The sequence below is a fragment of the Culicoides brevitarsis genome, chromosome 3 (genome assembly GCF_036172545.1).
Source record: "Culicoides brevitarsis isolate CSIRO-B50_1 chromosome 3, AGI_CSIRO_Cbre_v1, whole genome shotgun sequence".
In the NCBI taxonomy this organism is placed as follows: domain Eukaryota; kingdom Metazoa; phylum Arthropoda; class Insecta; order Diptera; family Ceratopogonidae; genus Culicoides; species Culicoides brevitarsis.
In genome coordinates this window covers 27,106,723-27,122,190 of record NC_087087.1, presented here as the reverse complement: position 1 = coordinate 27,122,190, position 15,468 = coordinate 27,106,723, and the positions used below count along the sequence as shown (strand labels likewise).

General features: G+C 31.1%; 1 protein-coding gene across 1 annotated transcript; it reads right to left on the bottom strand.

Moving 5' to 3' along the window:
- Positions 1-14,512: 14,512 nt before the first annotated feature.
- LOC134833815 (protein CWC15 homolog) lies at positions 14,513-15,457 on the bottom strand. Its single transcript, XM_063848270.1, has 2 exons — positions 15,302-15,457; positions 14,513-15,235 (listed from the first exon to the last, which is right to left on the bottom strand). The coding sequence occupies exons 1-2, from the start codon at positions 15,339-15,341 to the stop codon at positions 14,601-14,603; spliced, it is 675 nt and encodes a 224-aa protein (XP_063704340.1). The 5' UTR covers positions 15,342-15,457; the 3' UTR covers positions 14,513-14,600.
- Between the last annotated feature and the right edge of the window lie 11 nt (positions 15,458-15,468).

Here is a 15,468-nt window from a genome sequence, read left to right as displayed (position 1 = left end):
GATGCATTAGAAACAACTTTTGTTTTGGACTTTTTCAAAATTTTGCGTTTTCGATGTACAGGAGCCATTTAAAGATGTTAGCAAAAAAAATTGATGAAAAAAAATTTCAGTCAAAATCCTCTTATTATGAGGGCTCACATACCGATTTTTCAAAATTAAGCTAGATCACGGTTCTCCGTCTCAAATTGAAGGTTTTGATGTTAGAAACAACTTTTGTTTTGGACTTTTTCTAAATTTTGCGTTTTCGATGTACAGGAGCAAAAAATTGATGAAAAAAAATTTAAGTCAAAATCCTCTTATTATGAGGGCTCACATATCGATTTTTCAAAATTTTTTCAACTTTTGTAGATCACGGTTCTCCGTCTCAAAATGAAGGTTTTGATGTTAGAAACAACTTTTGTTTTGGACTTTTTCTAAATTTTGCGTTTTCGATGTACAGGAGCCATTTAAAGATGTTAGCAAAAAAAATTGATGAAAAAAAATTTAAGTCAAATCCTCTTATTATGAGGGCTCACATACCGATTTTTCAAAATTTTTTCAACTTTTGTAGATCACGGTTCTCCGTCTCAAAATGAAGGTTTTGATGTTAGAAACAACTTTTGTTTTGGACTTTTTCTAAATTTTGCGTTTTCGAAGTACAGGAGCCATTTAAAGATGTTAGCGAAAAAAATTGATTAAAAAAAATTTAAGCAAAATCCTCTTATTATGAAACAACTTTTCTCCGTTCAAAATGAAGGTTTTGATGTTAGAAACAACGTTTGTTTTGGAAAATTTTGCGTTTTCGATGTACAGGAGCCATTTAAAGATGTTAGCAAAAAAAATTGATGAAAAAAAATTTAAGTCAAAATCCTCTTATTATGAGGGCTCACATACCGATTTTTCAAAATTTTTTCAACTTTTGTAGATCACGGTTCTCCAGCTCAAAATGAAGGTTTTGGCATTAGAAACAACTTTTGTTTTGGACTTTTTCTAAATTTTGCGTTTTCGATGTACAGGAGCCATTTAAAGATGTTAGCAAAAAAAATTGATGAAAAAAAATTTAAGTCAAAATCCTCTTATTATGAGGGCTCACATACCGATTTTTCAAAATTAAGCTAGATCACGGTTCTCCGTCTCAAAATGAAGGTTTTTGAAAAAAATTGATGAAAAAAAATTGATTAAAAAAAATTTAACTTCTTATTATGAGGGCTCATATACCATTTTTCAAAATTAAGCTACGGTTCTCCAGCTCAAAATGAAGGTTTTGATGTTAGAAACAACTTTTGTTTTGGACTTTTTCTAAATTTTGCGTTTTCGATGTACAGGAGCCATTTAAAGATGTTAGCAAAAAAAATTGATGAAAAAAAATTTAAGTCAAAATCCTCTTATTATGAGGGCTCACATACCGATTTTTCAAAATTAAGCTAGATCACGGTTCTCCGTCTCAAAATGAAGGTTTTGATGTTAGAAACAACTTTTGTTTTGGACTTTTTCTAAATTTTGCGTTTTCGATGTACAGGAGCCATTTAAAGATGTTAGCAAAAAAATTGATGAAAAAAAATTTCAGTCAAAATCCTCTTATTATGAGGGCTCACATACCGATTTTTAAAATTTTTTGTAGATTTCAACTTTTGTTTTGGACTTTTTCTAAATTTTGATCACCATTTAAAGATGTTCTTGATTAAAAAAATTTAGTCCCTCTTATTATGTCACATCATTTTTCAAAATTAAGCTAAGGTTCTCCGTCTCAAAATGGCATTAGAAACAACTTTTGTTTTGCACTTTTTCAAAATTTTGCGTTTTCGATGTACAGGAGCCATTTAAAGATGTCAGCAAAAAAAATTGATGAAAAAAAATTTCAATCAAAATCCTCTTATTATGAGGCCTCACATACCGATTTTTTAAAATTTTTTCAACTTTTGTAGATCACGGTTCTCCAGCTCAAAATGAAGGTTTTGATAGAAACAACTTTTGTTTTGGACTTTTTCTAAATTTTGCGTTTTCGATGTACAGGAGCCATTTAAAGATGTTAGCGAAAAAAATTGATTAAAAAAAATTTAAGTCAAAATCCTCTTATTATGAGGGCTCACATACCGATTTTTCCACGGTTCTCCGTCTCAAAATGAAGGTTTTGATTAGAAACAACTTTTGTTTTGGACTTTTTCTAAATTTTGCGTTTTCGATGTACAGGAGCCATTTAAAGATGTTAGCAAAAAAAATTGATGAAAAAAAATTTAAGTCAAAATCCTCTTATTATGAGGGCTCACATACCGATTTTTCAAAATTAAGCTAGATCACGGTTCTCCGTCTCAAAATGAAGGTTTTGATGTTAGAAACAACTTTTGTTTTGGACTTTTTCTAAATTTTGCGTTTTCGATGTACAGGAGCCATTTAAAGATGTTAGCAAAAAAAATTGATGAAAAAAAATTTAAGTCAAAATCCTTGATTAGTGTTATTTTTCAAAATTATTATGAGGGTTTTGATGTTAGAAACCTCACGTTTTCGATACCGATTTTTAAAAAAAAATTTTTTCAACTTTTGTAGATCACGGTTCTCCGTCTCAAATTGAAGGTTTTGGCATTAGAAACAACTTTTGTTTTGCACTTTTTCTAAATTTTGCGTTTTCGATGTACAGGAGCCATTTAAAGATGTCAGCAAAAAAAATTGATGAAAAAAAAATTTAAGTCAAAATCCTCTTATTATGAGGGCTCACATACCGATTTTTCAAAATTAAGCTAGATCACGGTTCTCCGTCTCAAAATGAAGGTTTTGGCATTAGAAACAACTTTTGTTTTGGACTTTTTCAAAATTTTGCGTTTTCGATGTACAGGAGCCATTTAAAGATGTTAGCAAAAAAATTGATGAAAAAAAATTTCAGTCAAAATCCTCTTATTATGAGGCCTCACATACCGATTTTTCAAAATTAAAATTTCTTTCAACTTTTGTTTTGGACTTTTTCTAAATTTTGCGTTTTCGATGTACAGGAGCCATTTAAAAGATGTTAGCTCCGTCACATACCAATTTTTCAAATTGAAGGTTTTGGCATTAGAAACAACTTTTGTTTTGCACTTTTTCTAAATTTTGCGTTTTCGATGTACAGGAGCCATTTAAAGATGTTAGCAAAAAAAATTGCTGAAAAAAAATTTCAATCAAAATCCTCTTATTATGAGGCCTCACATACCGATTTTTCAAAATTAAGCTAGATCACGGTTCTCCGTCTCAAATTGAAGGTTTTGGCATTAGAAACAACTTTTGTTTTGGACTTTTTCTAAATTTTGCGTTTTCGATGTACAGGAGCCATTTAAAGATGTTAGCAAAAAAAATTGCTGAAAAAAAATTTCAATCAAAATCCTCTTTCAAAATTATTATGAGGCAACTTTTGTTTTGGACTTTTTCTAAATTTTGCATACCGATGTTAGCAAAAAAAATTGATGAAAAAAAATTTAAGTCAAATTTTATTATGAGGGCTCAACTTTTGTAGATCACGGTTCTCCGTCTCAAAATGAAGGTTTTAATGTTAGAAACAACTTTTGTTTTGGACTTTTTCTAAATTTTGCGTTTTCGATGTACAGGAGCCATTTAAAGATGTTAGCAAAAAAAAATGATGAAAAAAAATTTAAGTCAAACCGATCCTCTTATTATGAAACAACTTTTGTTTTGGCTCAAATTTTGCATACCGATTTTTTAAAATTTTCAAAATTCAACTTTTGCTAGATCACGGTTCTCCTCAAATTGAAGGTTTTGGTTAGAAACAACTTTTGTTTTGGACTTTTTCTAAATTTTGCGTTTTCGATGTACAGGAGCCATTTAAAGATGTTAGCAAAAAAATTGATGAAAAAAAATTTCAGTCAAAATCCTCTTATTATGAGGCCTCACATACCGATTTTTAAAAATTTTTTCAACAACTTTTGTTTTGGACTTTTTCTAAATTTTGCGTTTTCGATGTACAGGAGCCATTTAAAGATGTTAGCAAAAAAAATTGATGAAAAAAAATTAAGCTCCCTCTTATTATGAGGGCTCACATCCGATTTTTCAAATTGAGATCAAGGTTTTGGCATTAGAAACAACTTTTGTTTTGGACTTTTTCAAAATTTTGCGTTTTCGATGTACAGGAGCCATTTAAAGATGTTAGCAAAAAAATTGATGAAAAAAAATTTCAATCAAAATCCTCTTATTATGAGGCCTCACATACCGATTTTTTAAAATTTTTTCAACTTTTGTAGATCACGGTTCTCCGTCTCAAATTGAAGGTTTTGGCATTAGAAACAACTTTTGTTTTGGACTTTTTCAAAATTTTGCGTTTTCGATGTACAGGAACCATTTAAAAATGTTAGCAAAAAAAATTGATGAAAAAAATTTAAGTCAAAATCCTCTTATTATGAGGGCTCACATACCAATTTTTCAAAATTAAGCTAGATCACGGTTCTCCGTCTCAAAATGAAGGTTTTGGCATTAGAAACAACTTTTGTTTTGGACTTTTTCTAAATTTTGCGTTTTCGATGTACAGGAGCCATTTAAAGATGTTAGCAAAAAAAATTGATGAAAAAAAATTTCAGTCAAAATCCTCTTATTATGAGGGCTCACATACCGATTTTTTAAAATTTTTTCAACTTTTGTAGATCACGGTTCTCCGTCTCAAATTGAAGGTTTTGGCATTAGAAACAACTTTTGTTTTGGACTTTTTCTAAATTTTGCGTTTTCGATGTACAGGAGCCATTTAAAGATGTTAGCAAAAAAAATTGATGAAAAAAAATTTAAGTCAAAATCCTCTATTATGAGGGCTCACATACCGATTTTTTAAAATTTTTTCAACTTTTGTAGATCACGGTTCTCCGTCTCAAATTTAAGGTTTTGGCATTAGAAACAACTTTTGTTTTGGACTTTTTCTAAATTTTGCGTTTTCGATGTACAGGAGCCATTTAAAGATGTTAGCAAAAAAAATTGATGAAAAAAAATTTAAGTCAAAATCCTCTTATTATGAGGGCTCACATACCGATTTTTCAAAATTAAGATAGATCATGGTTCTCCGTCTCAAATTGAAGGTTTTGGCATTAGAAACAACTTTTGTTTTGGACTTTTTCTAAATTTTGCGTTTTCGATGTACAGGAGCCATTTAAAGATGTTAGCAAAAAAAAATTGATGAAAAAAAATTTAAGTCAAAATCCTCTTATTATGAGGGCTCACATACCGATTTTTTAAATTTTTTCAACTTTTGTAGATCACGGTTCTCCGTCTCAAATTGAAGGTTTTGGCATTAGAAACAACTTTTGTTTTGGACTTTTTCTAAATTTTGCGTTTTCGATGTACAGGAGCCATTTAAAGATGTTAGCAAAAAAAATTGATTGCTGAAATTATGAGGGCTCAAACCGATTTTTTAAAATTTTTTCAACTTTTGTAGATCACGGTTCTCCGTCTCAAATTGAAGGTTTTGGCATTAGAAACAACTTTTGTTTTGGACTTTTTCTAAATTTTGCGTTTTCGATGTACAGGAGCCATTTAAAGATGTTAGCAAAAAAAATTGATGAAAAAAAATTTAAGTCAAAATCCTCTTATTATGAGGGCTCACATACCGATTTTTTAAAATTTTTTCAACTTTTGTAGATCACGGTTCTCCGTCTCAAATTGAAGGTTTTGGCATTAGAAACAACTTTTGTTTTGGACTTTTTCTAAATTTTGCGTTTTCGATGTACAGGAGCCATTTAAAGATGTTAGCAAAAAAAATTGATGAAAAAAAATTTAAGTCAAAATCCTCTTATTATGAGGGCTCACATACCGATTTTTAAAAATTTTTTCAACTTTTGTAGATCACGGTTCTCCGTCTCAAATTGAAGGTTTTGGCATTAGAAACAACTTTTGTTTTGCACTTTTTCAAAATTTTGCGTTTTCGATGTACAGGAGCCATTTAAAGATGTTAGCAAAAAAAATTGATGAAAAAAATTTAAGTCAAAATCCTCTTATTATGAGGGCTCACATACCGATTTTTTAAAATTTTTTCAACTTTTGTAGATCACGGTTCTCCGTCTCAAATTGAAGGTTTTAGCATTAGAAACAACTTTTGTTTTGCACTTTTTCTAAATTTTGCGTTTTCGATGTACAGGAGCCATTTAAAGATGTTAGCAAAAAAAATTGATGAAAAAAAATTTAAGTAAAAATCCTCTTATTATGAGGGCTCACATACCGATTTTTTAAAATTTTTTCAACTTTTGTAGATCACGGTTCTCCGTCTCAAATTGAAGGTTTTGGCATTAGAAACAACTTTTGTTTTGCACTTTTTCAAAATTTTGCGTTTTCGATGTACAGGAGCCATTTATCGCTGTTAGCAAAAAAAATTGATGAAAAAAAATTTAAGTCAAAATCCTCTTCTTATGAGGGCTCACATACCGATTTTTCAAAATTTTTTCAACTTTTGTAGATCACGGTTCTCCGTCTCAAATTGAAGGTTTTGGCATTAGAAACAACTTTTGTTTTGGACTTTTTCTAAATTTTGCGTTTTCGATGTACAGGAGCCATTTAAAGATGTTAGCAAAAAAAATTGATGAAAAAAAATTTAAGTCAAAATCCTCTTATTATGAGGGCTCACATACCGATTTTTTAAAATTTTTTCAACTTTTGTAGATCACGGTTCTCCGTCTCAAATTGAAGGTTTTAGCATTAGAAACAACTTTTGTTTTGCACTTTTTCTAAATTTTGCGTTTTCGATGTACAGGAGCCATTTAAAGATGTTAGCAAAAAAAATTTAAGTCAAAATCCTCTTATTATAAGGGCTCACATACCGATTTTTCAAAATTAAGCTAGATCACGGTTCTCCGTCTCAAATTGAAGGTTTTAGCATTAGAAACAACTTTTGTTTTGCACTTTTTCAAAATTTTGCGTTTTCGATGTACAGGAGCCATTTAAAGATGTTAGCAAAAAAAATTGATGAAAAAAAATTTAAGTCAAAATCCTCTTATTATGAGGGCTCACATACCGATTTTTCAAAATTAAGCTAGATCACGGTTCTCCGTCTCAAATTGAAGGTTTTAGCATTAGAAACAACTTTTGTTTTGCACTTTTTCAAAATTTTGCGTTTTCGATGTACAGGAGCCATTTAAAGATGTTAGCAAAAAAAATTGATGAAAAAAAATTTAAGTCAAAATCCTCTTATTATGAGGGCTCACATACCGATTTTTCAAAATTTTTTCAACTTTTGTAGATCACGGTTCTCCAGCTCAAATTGAAGGTTTTGGCATTAGAAACAACTTTTGTTTTGCACTTTTTCAAAATTTTGCGTTTTCGATGTACAGGAGCCATTTAAAGATGTTAGCAAAAAAAATTGATGAAAAAAAATTTAAGTCAAAATCCTCTTATTATGAGGGCTCACATACCGATTTTTTAAAATTTTTTCAACTTTTGTAGATCACGGTTCTCCGTCTCAAATTGAAGGTTTTAGCATTAGAAACAACTTTTGTTTTGCACTTTTTCTAAATTTTGCGTTTTCGATGTACAGGAGCCATTTAAAGATGTTAGCAAAAAAATTGATGAAAAAAAATTTAAGTCAAAATCCTCTTATTATGAGGGCTCACATACCGATTTTTCAAAATTAAGCTAGATCACGGTTCTCCGTCTCAAATTGAAGGTTTTGGCATTAGAAACAACTTTTGTTTTGCACTTTTTCAAAATTTTGCGTTTTCGATGTACAGGAGCCATTTAAAGATGTTAGCAAAAAAAATTGATGAAAAAAAATTTAAGTCAAAATCCTCTTATTATAAGGGCTCACATACCGATTTTTCAAAATTAAGCTAGATCACGGTTCTCCGTCTCAAATTGAAGGTTTTGGCATTAGAAACAACTTTTGTTTTGCACTTTTTCAAAATTTTGCGTTTTCGATGTACAGGAGCCATTTAAAGATGTTAGCAAAAAAATTGATGAAAAAAAATTTAAGTCAAAATCCTCTTATTATGAGGGCTCACATACCGATTTTTCAAAATTAAGCTAGATCACGGTTCTCCGTCTCAAATTGAAGGTTTTGGCATTAGAAACAACTTTTGTTTTGCACTTTTTCTAAATTTTGCGTTTTCGATGTACAGGAGCCATTTAAAGATGTTAGCAAAAAAAATTGATGAAAAAAAATTTAAGTCAAAATCCTCTTATTATGAGGGCTCACATACCGATTTTTCAAAATTTTTTCAACTTTTGTAGATCACGGTTCTCCGTCTCAAATTGAAGGTTTTGGCATTAGAAACAACTTTTGTTTTGCACTTTTTCAAAATTTTGCGTTTTCGATGTACAGGAGCCATTTAAAGATGTTAGCAAAAAAATTGATGAAAAAAAATTTAAGTCAAAATCCTCTTATTATGAGGGCTCACATACCGATTTTTCAAAATTAAGCTAGATCACGGTTCTCCGTCTCAAATTGAAGGTTTTGGCATTAGAAACAACTTTTGTTTTGCACTTTTTCTAAATTTTGCGTTTTCGATGTACAGGAGCCATTTAAAGATGTTAGCAAAAAAAATTGATGAAAAAAAATTTAAGTCAAAATCCTCTTATTATGAGGGCTCACATACCGATTTTTCAAAATTTTTTCAAGTAGATCACGGTTCTCCGTCTCAAATTGAAGGTTTTGGCATTAGAAACAACTTTTGTTTTGCACTTTTTCTAAATTTTGCGTTTTCGATGTACAGGAGCCATTTAAAGATGTTAGCAAAAAAAATTGATGAAAAAAAATTTAAGTCAAAATCCTCTTATTATGAGGGCTCACATACCGATTTTTCAAAATTAAGCTAGATCACGGTTCTCCGTCTCAAATTGAAGGTTTTGGCATTAGAAACAACTTTTGTTTTGCACTTTTTCAAAATTTTGCGTTTTCGATGTACAGGAGCCATTTAAAGATGTTAGCAAAAAAAATTGATGAAAAAAAATTTAAGTCAAAATCCTCTTATTATGAGGGCTCACATACCGATTTTTCAAAATTTTTTCAACTTTTGTAGATCACGGTTCTCCGTCTCAAATTGAAGGTTTTGGCATTAGAAACAACTTTTGTTTTGCACTTTTTCTAAATTTTGCGTTTTCGATGTACAGGAGCCATTTAAAGATGTTAGCAAAAAAAATTGATGAAAAAAAATTTAAGTCAAAATCCTCTTATTATGAGGGCTCACATACCGATTTTTCAAAATTAAGCTAGATCACGGTTCTCCGTCTCAAATTGAAGGTTTTGGCATTAGAAACAACTTTTGTTTTGGACTTTTTCTAAATTTTGCGTTTTCGATGTACAGGAGCCATTTAAAGATGTTAGCAAAAAAAATTGATGAAAAAAAATTTAAGTCAAAATCCTCTTATTATGAGGGCTCACATACCGATTTTTCAAAATTAAGCTAGATCACGGTTCTCCGTCTCAAATTGAAGGTTTTGGCATTAGAAACAACTTTTGTTTTGGACTTTTTCTAAATTTTGCGTTTTCGATGTACAGGAGCCATTTAAAGATGTTAGCAAAAAAAATTGATGAAAAAAAATTTAAGTCAAAATCCTCTTATTATGAGGGCTCACATACCGATTTTTCAAAATTAAGCTAGATCACGGTTCTCCGTCTCAAATTGAAGGTTTTGGCATTAGAAACAACTTTTGTTTTGCACTTTTTCTAAATTTTGCGTTTTCGATGTACAGGAGCCATTTAAAGATGTTAGCAAAAAAAATTGATGAAAAAAAATTTAAGTCAAAATCCTCTTATTATGAGGGCTCACATACCGATTTTTCAAAATTAAGCTAGATCACGGTTCTCCGTCTCAAATTGAAGGTTTTGGCATTAGAAACAACTTTTGTTTTGCACTTTTTCTAAATTTTGCGTTTTCGATGTACAGGAGCCATTTAAAGATGTTAGCAAAAAAAATTGATGAAAAAAAATTTAAGTCAAAATCCTCTTATTATGAGGGCTCACATACCGATTTTTCAAAATTAAGCTAGATCACGGTTCTCCGTCTCAAATTGAAGGTTTTGGCATTAGAAACAACTTTTGTTTTGGACTTTTTCTAAATTTTGCGTTTTCGATGTACAGGAGCCATTTAAAGATGTTAGCAAAAAAAATTGATGAAAAAAAATTTAAGTCAAAATCCTCTTATTATGAGGGCTCACATACCGATTTTTCAAAATTAAGCTAGATCACGGTTCTCCGTCTCAAATTGAAGGTTTTGGCATTAGAAACAACTTTTGTTTTGCACTTTTTCTAAATTTTGCGTTTTCGATGTACAGGAGCCATTTAAAGATGTTAGCAAAAAAAATTGATGAAAAAAAATTTAAGTCAAAATCCTCTTATTATGAGGGCTCACATACCGATTTTTCAAAATTTTTTCAACTTTTGTAGATCACGGTTCTCCGTCTCAAATTGAAGGTTTTGGCATTAGAAACAACTTTTGTTTTGCACTTTTTCTAAATTTTGCGTTTTCGATGTACAGGAGCCATTTAAAGATGTTAGCAAAAAAAATTGATGAAAAAAAATTTAAGTCAAAATCCTCTTATTATGAGGGCTCACATACCGATTTTTCAAAATTTTTTCAACTTTTGTAGATCACGGTTCTCCGTCTCAAATTGAAGGTTTTGGCATTAGAAACAACTTTTGTTTTGCACTTTTTCTAAATTTTGCGTTTTCGATGTACAGGAGCCATTTAAAGATGTTAGCAAAAAAAATTTAAGTCAAAATCCTCTTATTATGAGGGCTCACATACCGATTTTTCAAAATTTTTTCAACTTTAGTAGATCACGGTTCTCCGTCTCAAATTGAAGGTTTTGGCATTAGAAACAACTTTTGTTTTGCACTTTTTCAAATTTTGCGTTTTCGATGTACAGGAGCCATTTAAAGATGTTAGCAAAAAAAATTGATGAAAAAAAATTTAAGTCAAAATCCTCTTATTATGAGGGCTCACATACCGATTTTTCAAAATTAAGCTAGATCACGGTTCTCCGTCTCAAATTGAAGGTTTTGGCATTAGAAACAACTTTTGTTTTGCACTTTTTCTAAATTTTGCGTTTTCGATGTACAGGAGCCATTTAAAGATGTTAGCAAAAAAAATTGATGAAAAAAAATTTAAGTCAAAATCCTCTTATTATGAGGGCTCACATACCGATTTTTCAAAATTAAGCTAGATCACGGTTCTCCGTCTCAAATTGAAGGTTTTGGCATTAGAAACAACTTTTGTTTTGCACTTTTTCTAAATTTTGCGTTTTCGATGTACAGGAGCCATTTAAAGATGTTAGCAAAAAAAATTGATGAAAAAAAATTTAAGTCAAAATCCTATAATTATGAGGGCTCACATACCGATTTTTTAAAATTTTTTCAACTTTTGTAGATCACGGTTCTCCGTCTCAAATTGAAGGTTTTGGCATTAGAAACAACTTTTGTTTTGCACTTTTTCTAAATTTTGCGTTTTCGATGTACAGGAGCCATTTAAAGATGTTAGCAAAAAAAATTGATGAAAAAAAATTTAAGTCAAAATCCTCTTATTATGAGGGCTCACATACCGATTTTTCAAAATTTTTTCAACTTTTGTAGATCACGGTACTCCGTCTCAAATTGAAGGTTTTGGCATTAGAAACAACTTTTGTTTTGCACTTTTTCTAAATTTTGCGTTTTCGATGTACAGGAGCCATTTAAAGATGTTAGCAAAAAAAATTGATGAAAAAAAATTTAAGTCAAAATCCTCTTATTATGAGGGCTCACATACCGATTTTTCAAAATTTTTTCAACTTTTGTAGATCACGGTTCTCCGTCTCAAATTGAAGGTTTTGGCATTAGAAACAACTTTTGTTTTGCACTTTTTCTAAATTTTGCGTTTTCGATGTACAGGAGCCATTTAAAGATGTTAGCAAAAAAAATTGATGAAAAAAAATTTAAGTCAAAATCCTCTTATTATGAGGGCTCACATACCGATTTTTAAAAATTTTTTCAACTTTTGTAGATCACGGTTCTCCGTCTCAAATTGAAGGTTTTGGCATTAGAAACAACTTTTGTTTTGCACTTTTTCTAAATTTTGCGTTTTCGATGTACAGGAGCCATTTAAAGATGTTAGCAAAAAAAATTGATGAAAAAAAATTTAAGTCAAAATCCTCTTATTATGAGGGCTCACATACCGATTTTTCAAAATTTTTTCAACTTTTGCTAGATCACGGTTCTCCGTCTCAAATTGAAGGTTTTGGCATTAGAAACAACTTTTGTTTTGCACTTTTTCTAAATTTTGCGTTTTCGATGTACAGGAGCCATTTAAAGATGTTAGCAAAAAAAATTGATGAAAAAAAATTTAAGTCAAAATCCTCTTATTATGAGGGCTCACATACCGATTTTTAAAAATTTTTTCAACTTTTGTAGATCACGGTTCTCCGTCTCAAATTGAAGGTTTTGGCATTAGAAACAACTTTTGTTTTGCACTTTTTCTAAATTTTGCGTTTTCGATGTACAGGAGCCATTTAAAGATGTTAGCAAAAAAAATTGATGAAAAAAAATTTAAGTCAAAATCCTCTTATTATGAGGGCTCACATACCGATTTTTCAAAATTTTTTCAACTTTTGTAGATCACGGTTCTCCGTCTCAAATTGAAGGTTTTGGCATTAGAAACAACTTTTGTTTTGCACTTTTTCTAAATTTTGCGTTTTCGATGTACAGGAGCCATTTAAAGATGTAAGCAAAAAAAATTGATGAAAAAAAATTTAAGTCAAAATCCTCTTATTATGAGGGCTCACATACCGATTTTTCAAAATTTTTTCAACTTTTGTAGATCACGGTTCTCCGTCTCAAATTGAAGGTTTTGGCATTAGAAACAACTTTTGTTTTGCACTTTTTCTAAATTTTGCGTTTTCGATGTACAGGAGCCATTTAAAGATGTTAGCAAAAAAAATTGATGAAAAAAAATTTAAGTCAAAATCCTCTTATTATGAGGGCTCACATACCGATAGCAAAAAAAATTTTCAAAATTAAGAATCACGGTTCTCCGTCTCAAATTTTTTCAACTTTTGTAGATCACGGTTCTCCGTCTCAAATTGAAGGTTTTGGCATTAGAAACAACTTTTGTTTTGCACTTTTTCTAAATTTTGCGTTTTCGATGTACAGGAGCCATTTAAAGATGTTAGCAAAAAAAATTGATGAAAAAAAATTTAAGTCAAAATCCTCTTATTATGAGGGCTCACATACCGATTTTTCAAAATTTTTTCAACTTTTGTAGATCACGGTTCTCCAGTTTAAATTGAAGGTTTTGGCATTAGAAACAACTTTTGTTTTGGACTTTTTCTAAATTTTGCGTTTTCGATGTACAGGAGCCATTTAAAGATGTTAGCAAAAAAAATTGATGAAAAAAAATTTAAGTCAAAATCCTCTTATTATGAGGGCTCACATACCGATTTTTAAAAATTTTTTCAACTTTTGTAGATCACGGTTCTCCGTCTCAAATTGAAGGTTTTGGCATTAGAAACAACTTTTGTTTTGCACTTTTTCTAAATTTTGCGTTTTCGATGTACAGGAGCCATTTAAAGATGTTAGCAAAAAAAATTGATGAAAAAAAATTTAAGTCAAAATCCTCTTATTATGAGGGCTCACATACCGATTTTTCAAAATTTTTTCAACTTTTGTAGATCACGGTTCTCCGTCTCAAATTGAAGGTTTTGGCATTAGAAACAACTTTTGTTTTGCACTTTTTCTAAATTTTGCGTTTTCGATGTACAGGAGCCATTTAAAGATGTTAGCAAAAAAAATTGATGAAAAAAAATTTAAGTCAAAATCCTCTTATTATGAGGGCTCACATACCGATTTTTCAAAATTTTTTCAACTTTTGTAGATCACGGTTCTCCAGCTCAAATTGAAGGTTTTGGCATTAGAAACAACTTTTGTTTTGCACTTTTTCTAAATTTTGCGTTTTCGATGTACAGGAGCCATTTAAAGATGTTAGCAAAAAAAATTGATGAAAAAAAATTTAAGTCAAAATCCTCTTATTATGAGGGCTCACATACCGATTTTTAAAAATTTTTTCAACTTTTGTAGATCACGGTTCTCCGTCTCAAATTGAAGGTTTTGGCATTAGAAACAACTTTTGTTTTGCAGCATGTAAAAAATTGATGAAAAAAATTTTCAAAATCCTCTTATTATGCGTTTTTTAAAATTTTTTCAACTTTTGCAAAAATTTAAGTCAAAATCCTCTTATTATGAGGGCTCACATACCGATTTTTCAAAATTAAGCTAGATCACGGTTCTCCGTCTCAAATTGAAGGTTTTGGCATTAGAAACAACTTTTGTTTTGCACTTTTTCTAAATTTTGCGTTTTCGATGTACAGGAGCCATTTAAAGATGTTAGCAAAAAAAATTGATGAAAAAAAATTTCAGTCAAAATCCTCTTATTATGAGGGCTCACATACCGATTTTTCAAAATTAAGCTAGATCACGGTTCTCCGTCTCCGTGTTGCCAAAATTCATTCTCAATAAAAATTTTACCCCCGCCGAATTTTAAAAATTTTTCTTTGGAAAATGTTCAAATAATCCTTTAAACGCAAAATTCTGAAAAAAATTCCATAAAAAATCAAAATTTCTCTTGAAAATTCTTAATTATTTTATTGAAATCGCATTTATTATTAAAATCCTTATCATTAAATTTACTCTAATAGACGCTCTGGTCTTACTTAATGTACTTTTCCATGAATTTCTTGTGGAATTCCGAGCGTAACGAGTCATTGATGAAATTTGCTCCTTTTTTCTCCGGTTCACTTCGTGCGCAATTCTTAAACACCACATCGTCATCCCATCGTCTCTTCACCTTCAAATCGCCCGCTTTTGCTCCTGCCGAGTAATTCAACAGCGGATTTCCCGACAAAATATTTTCCATGCGAATTTTCTCCTCCTCCTGTTTCTTCTCCATTTCCTTCTTTGCTTGCTCTTGTGCCCGTTCTCGCTTAATTTTGTTCAATTCCGCCAGCAAAGCCGCAGTATCGTCATCCGAGTCGTCCGAATCTGAATTTTCGCTGTCAACGGGATCATCTTGATCCAAGCTGACTGCAACTTTTTGCTTTTTATTTTGCTCGATGGCACGTTGAACGACCGGAGGCAGGGGACGTTTGCTCGAAGACGACGAAGAGGAAGATTTTTCGCTGCGTTCACGCTCTTCCAAGTCCTTGCGGAAGTCACGGCTACGCAATTCTTCGCTGGTGCTTTGACCTTGCTCGCGATATTTGAGTTTCGTGTGTCCTGGCAAGTCACGGCTCGAATATTGCTTCGAAAGAGCACTCAAATCCTTCTCGCCACGACCTTGACCACCTGAAATTCGAGAAAAAATGAAATATTTTTATTTGGGATTGCTCAAAAATGCTTTAAAAAATTTACCTCTGGCTGGATCGAATGTTGGTCTCGCAGCTGTCGTCATTTTTTCACAATTTTAACACTAATTTAGGTGGAAATTTGAACAAATAATGATAAAATATTGGAAAAACTGCGTCTCTGGCTTTGTGAAGTCGTTTGTTTACGTTTTCGACTTTGACGTTTGTTTGACA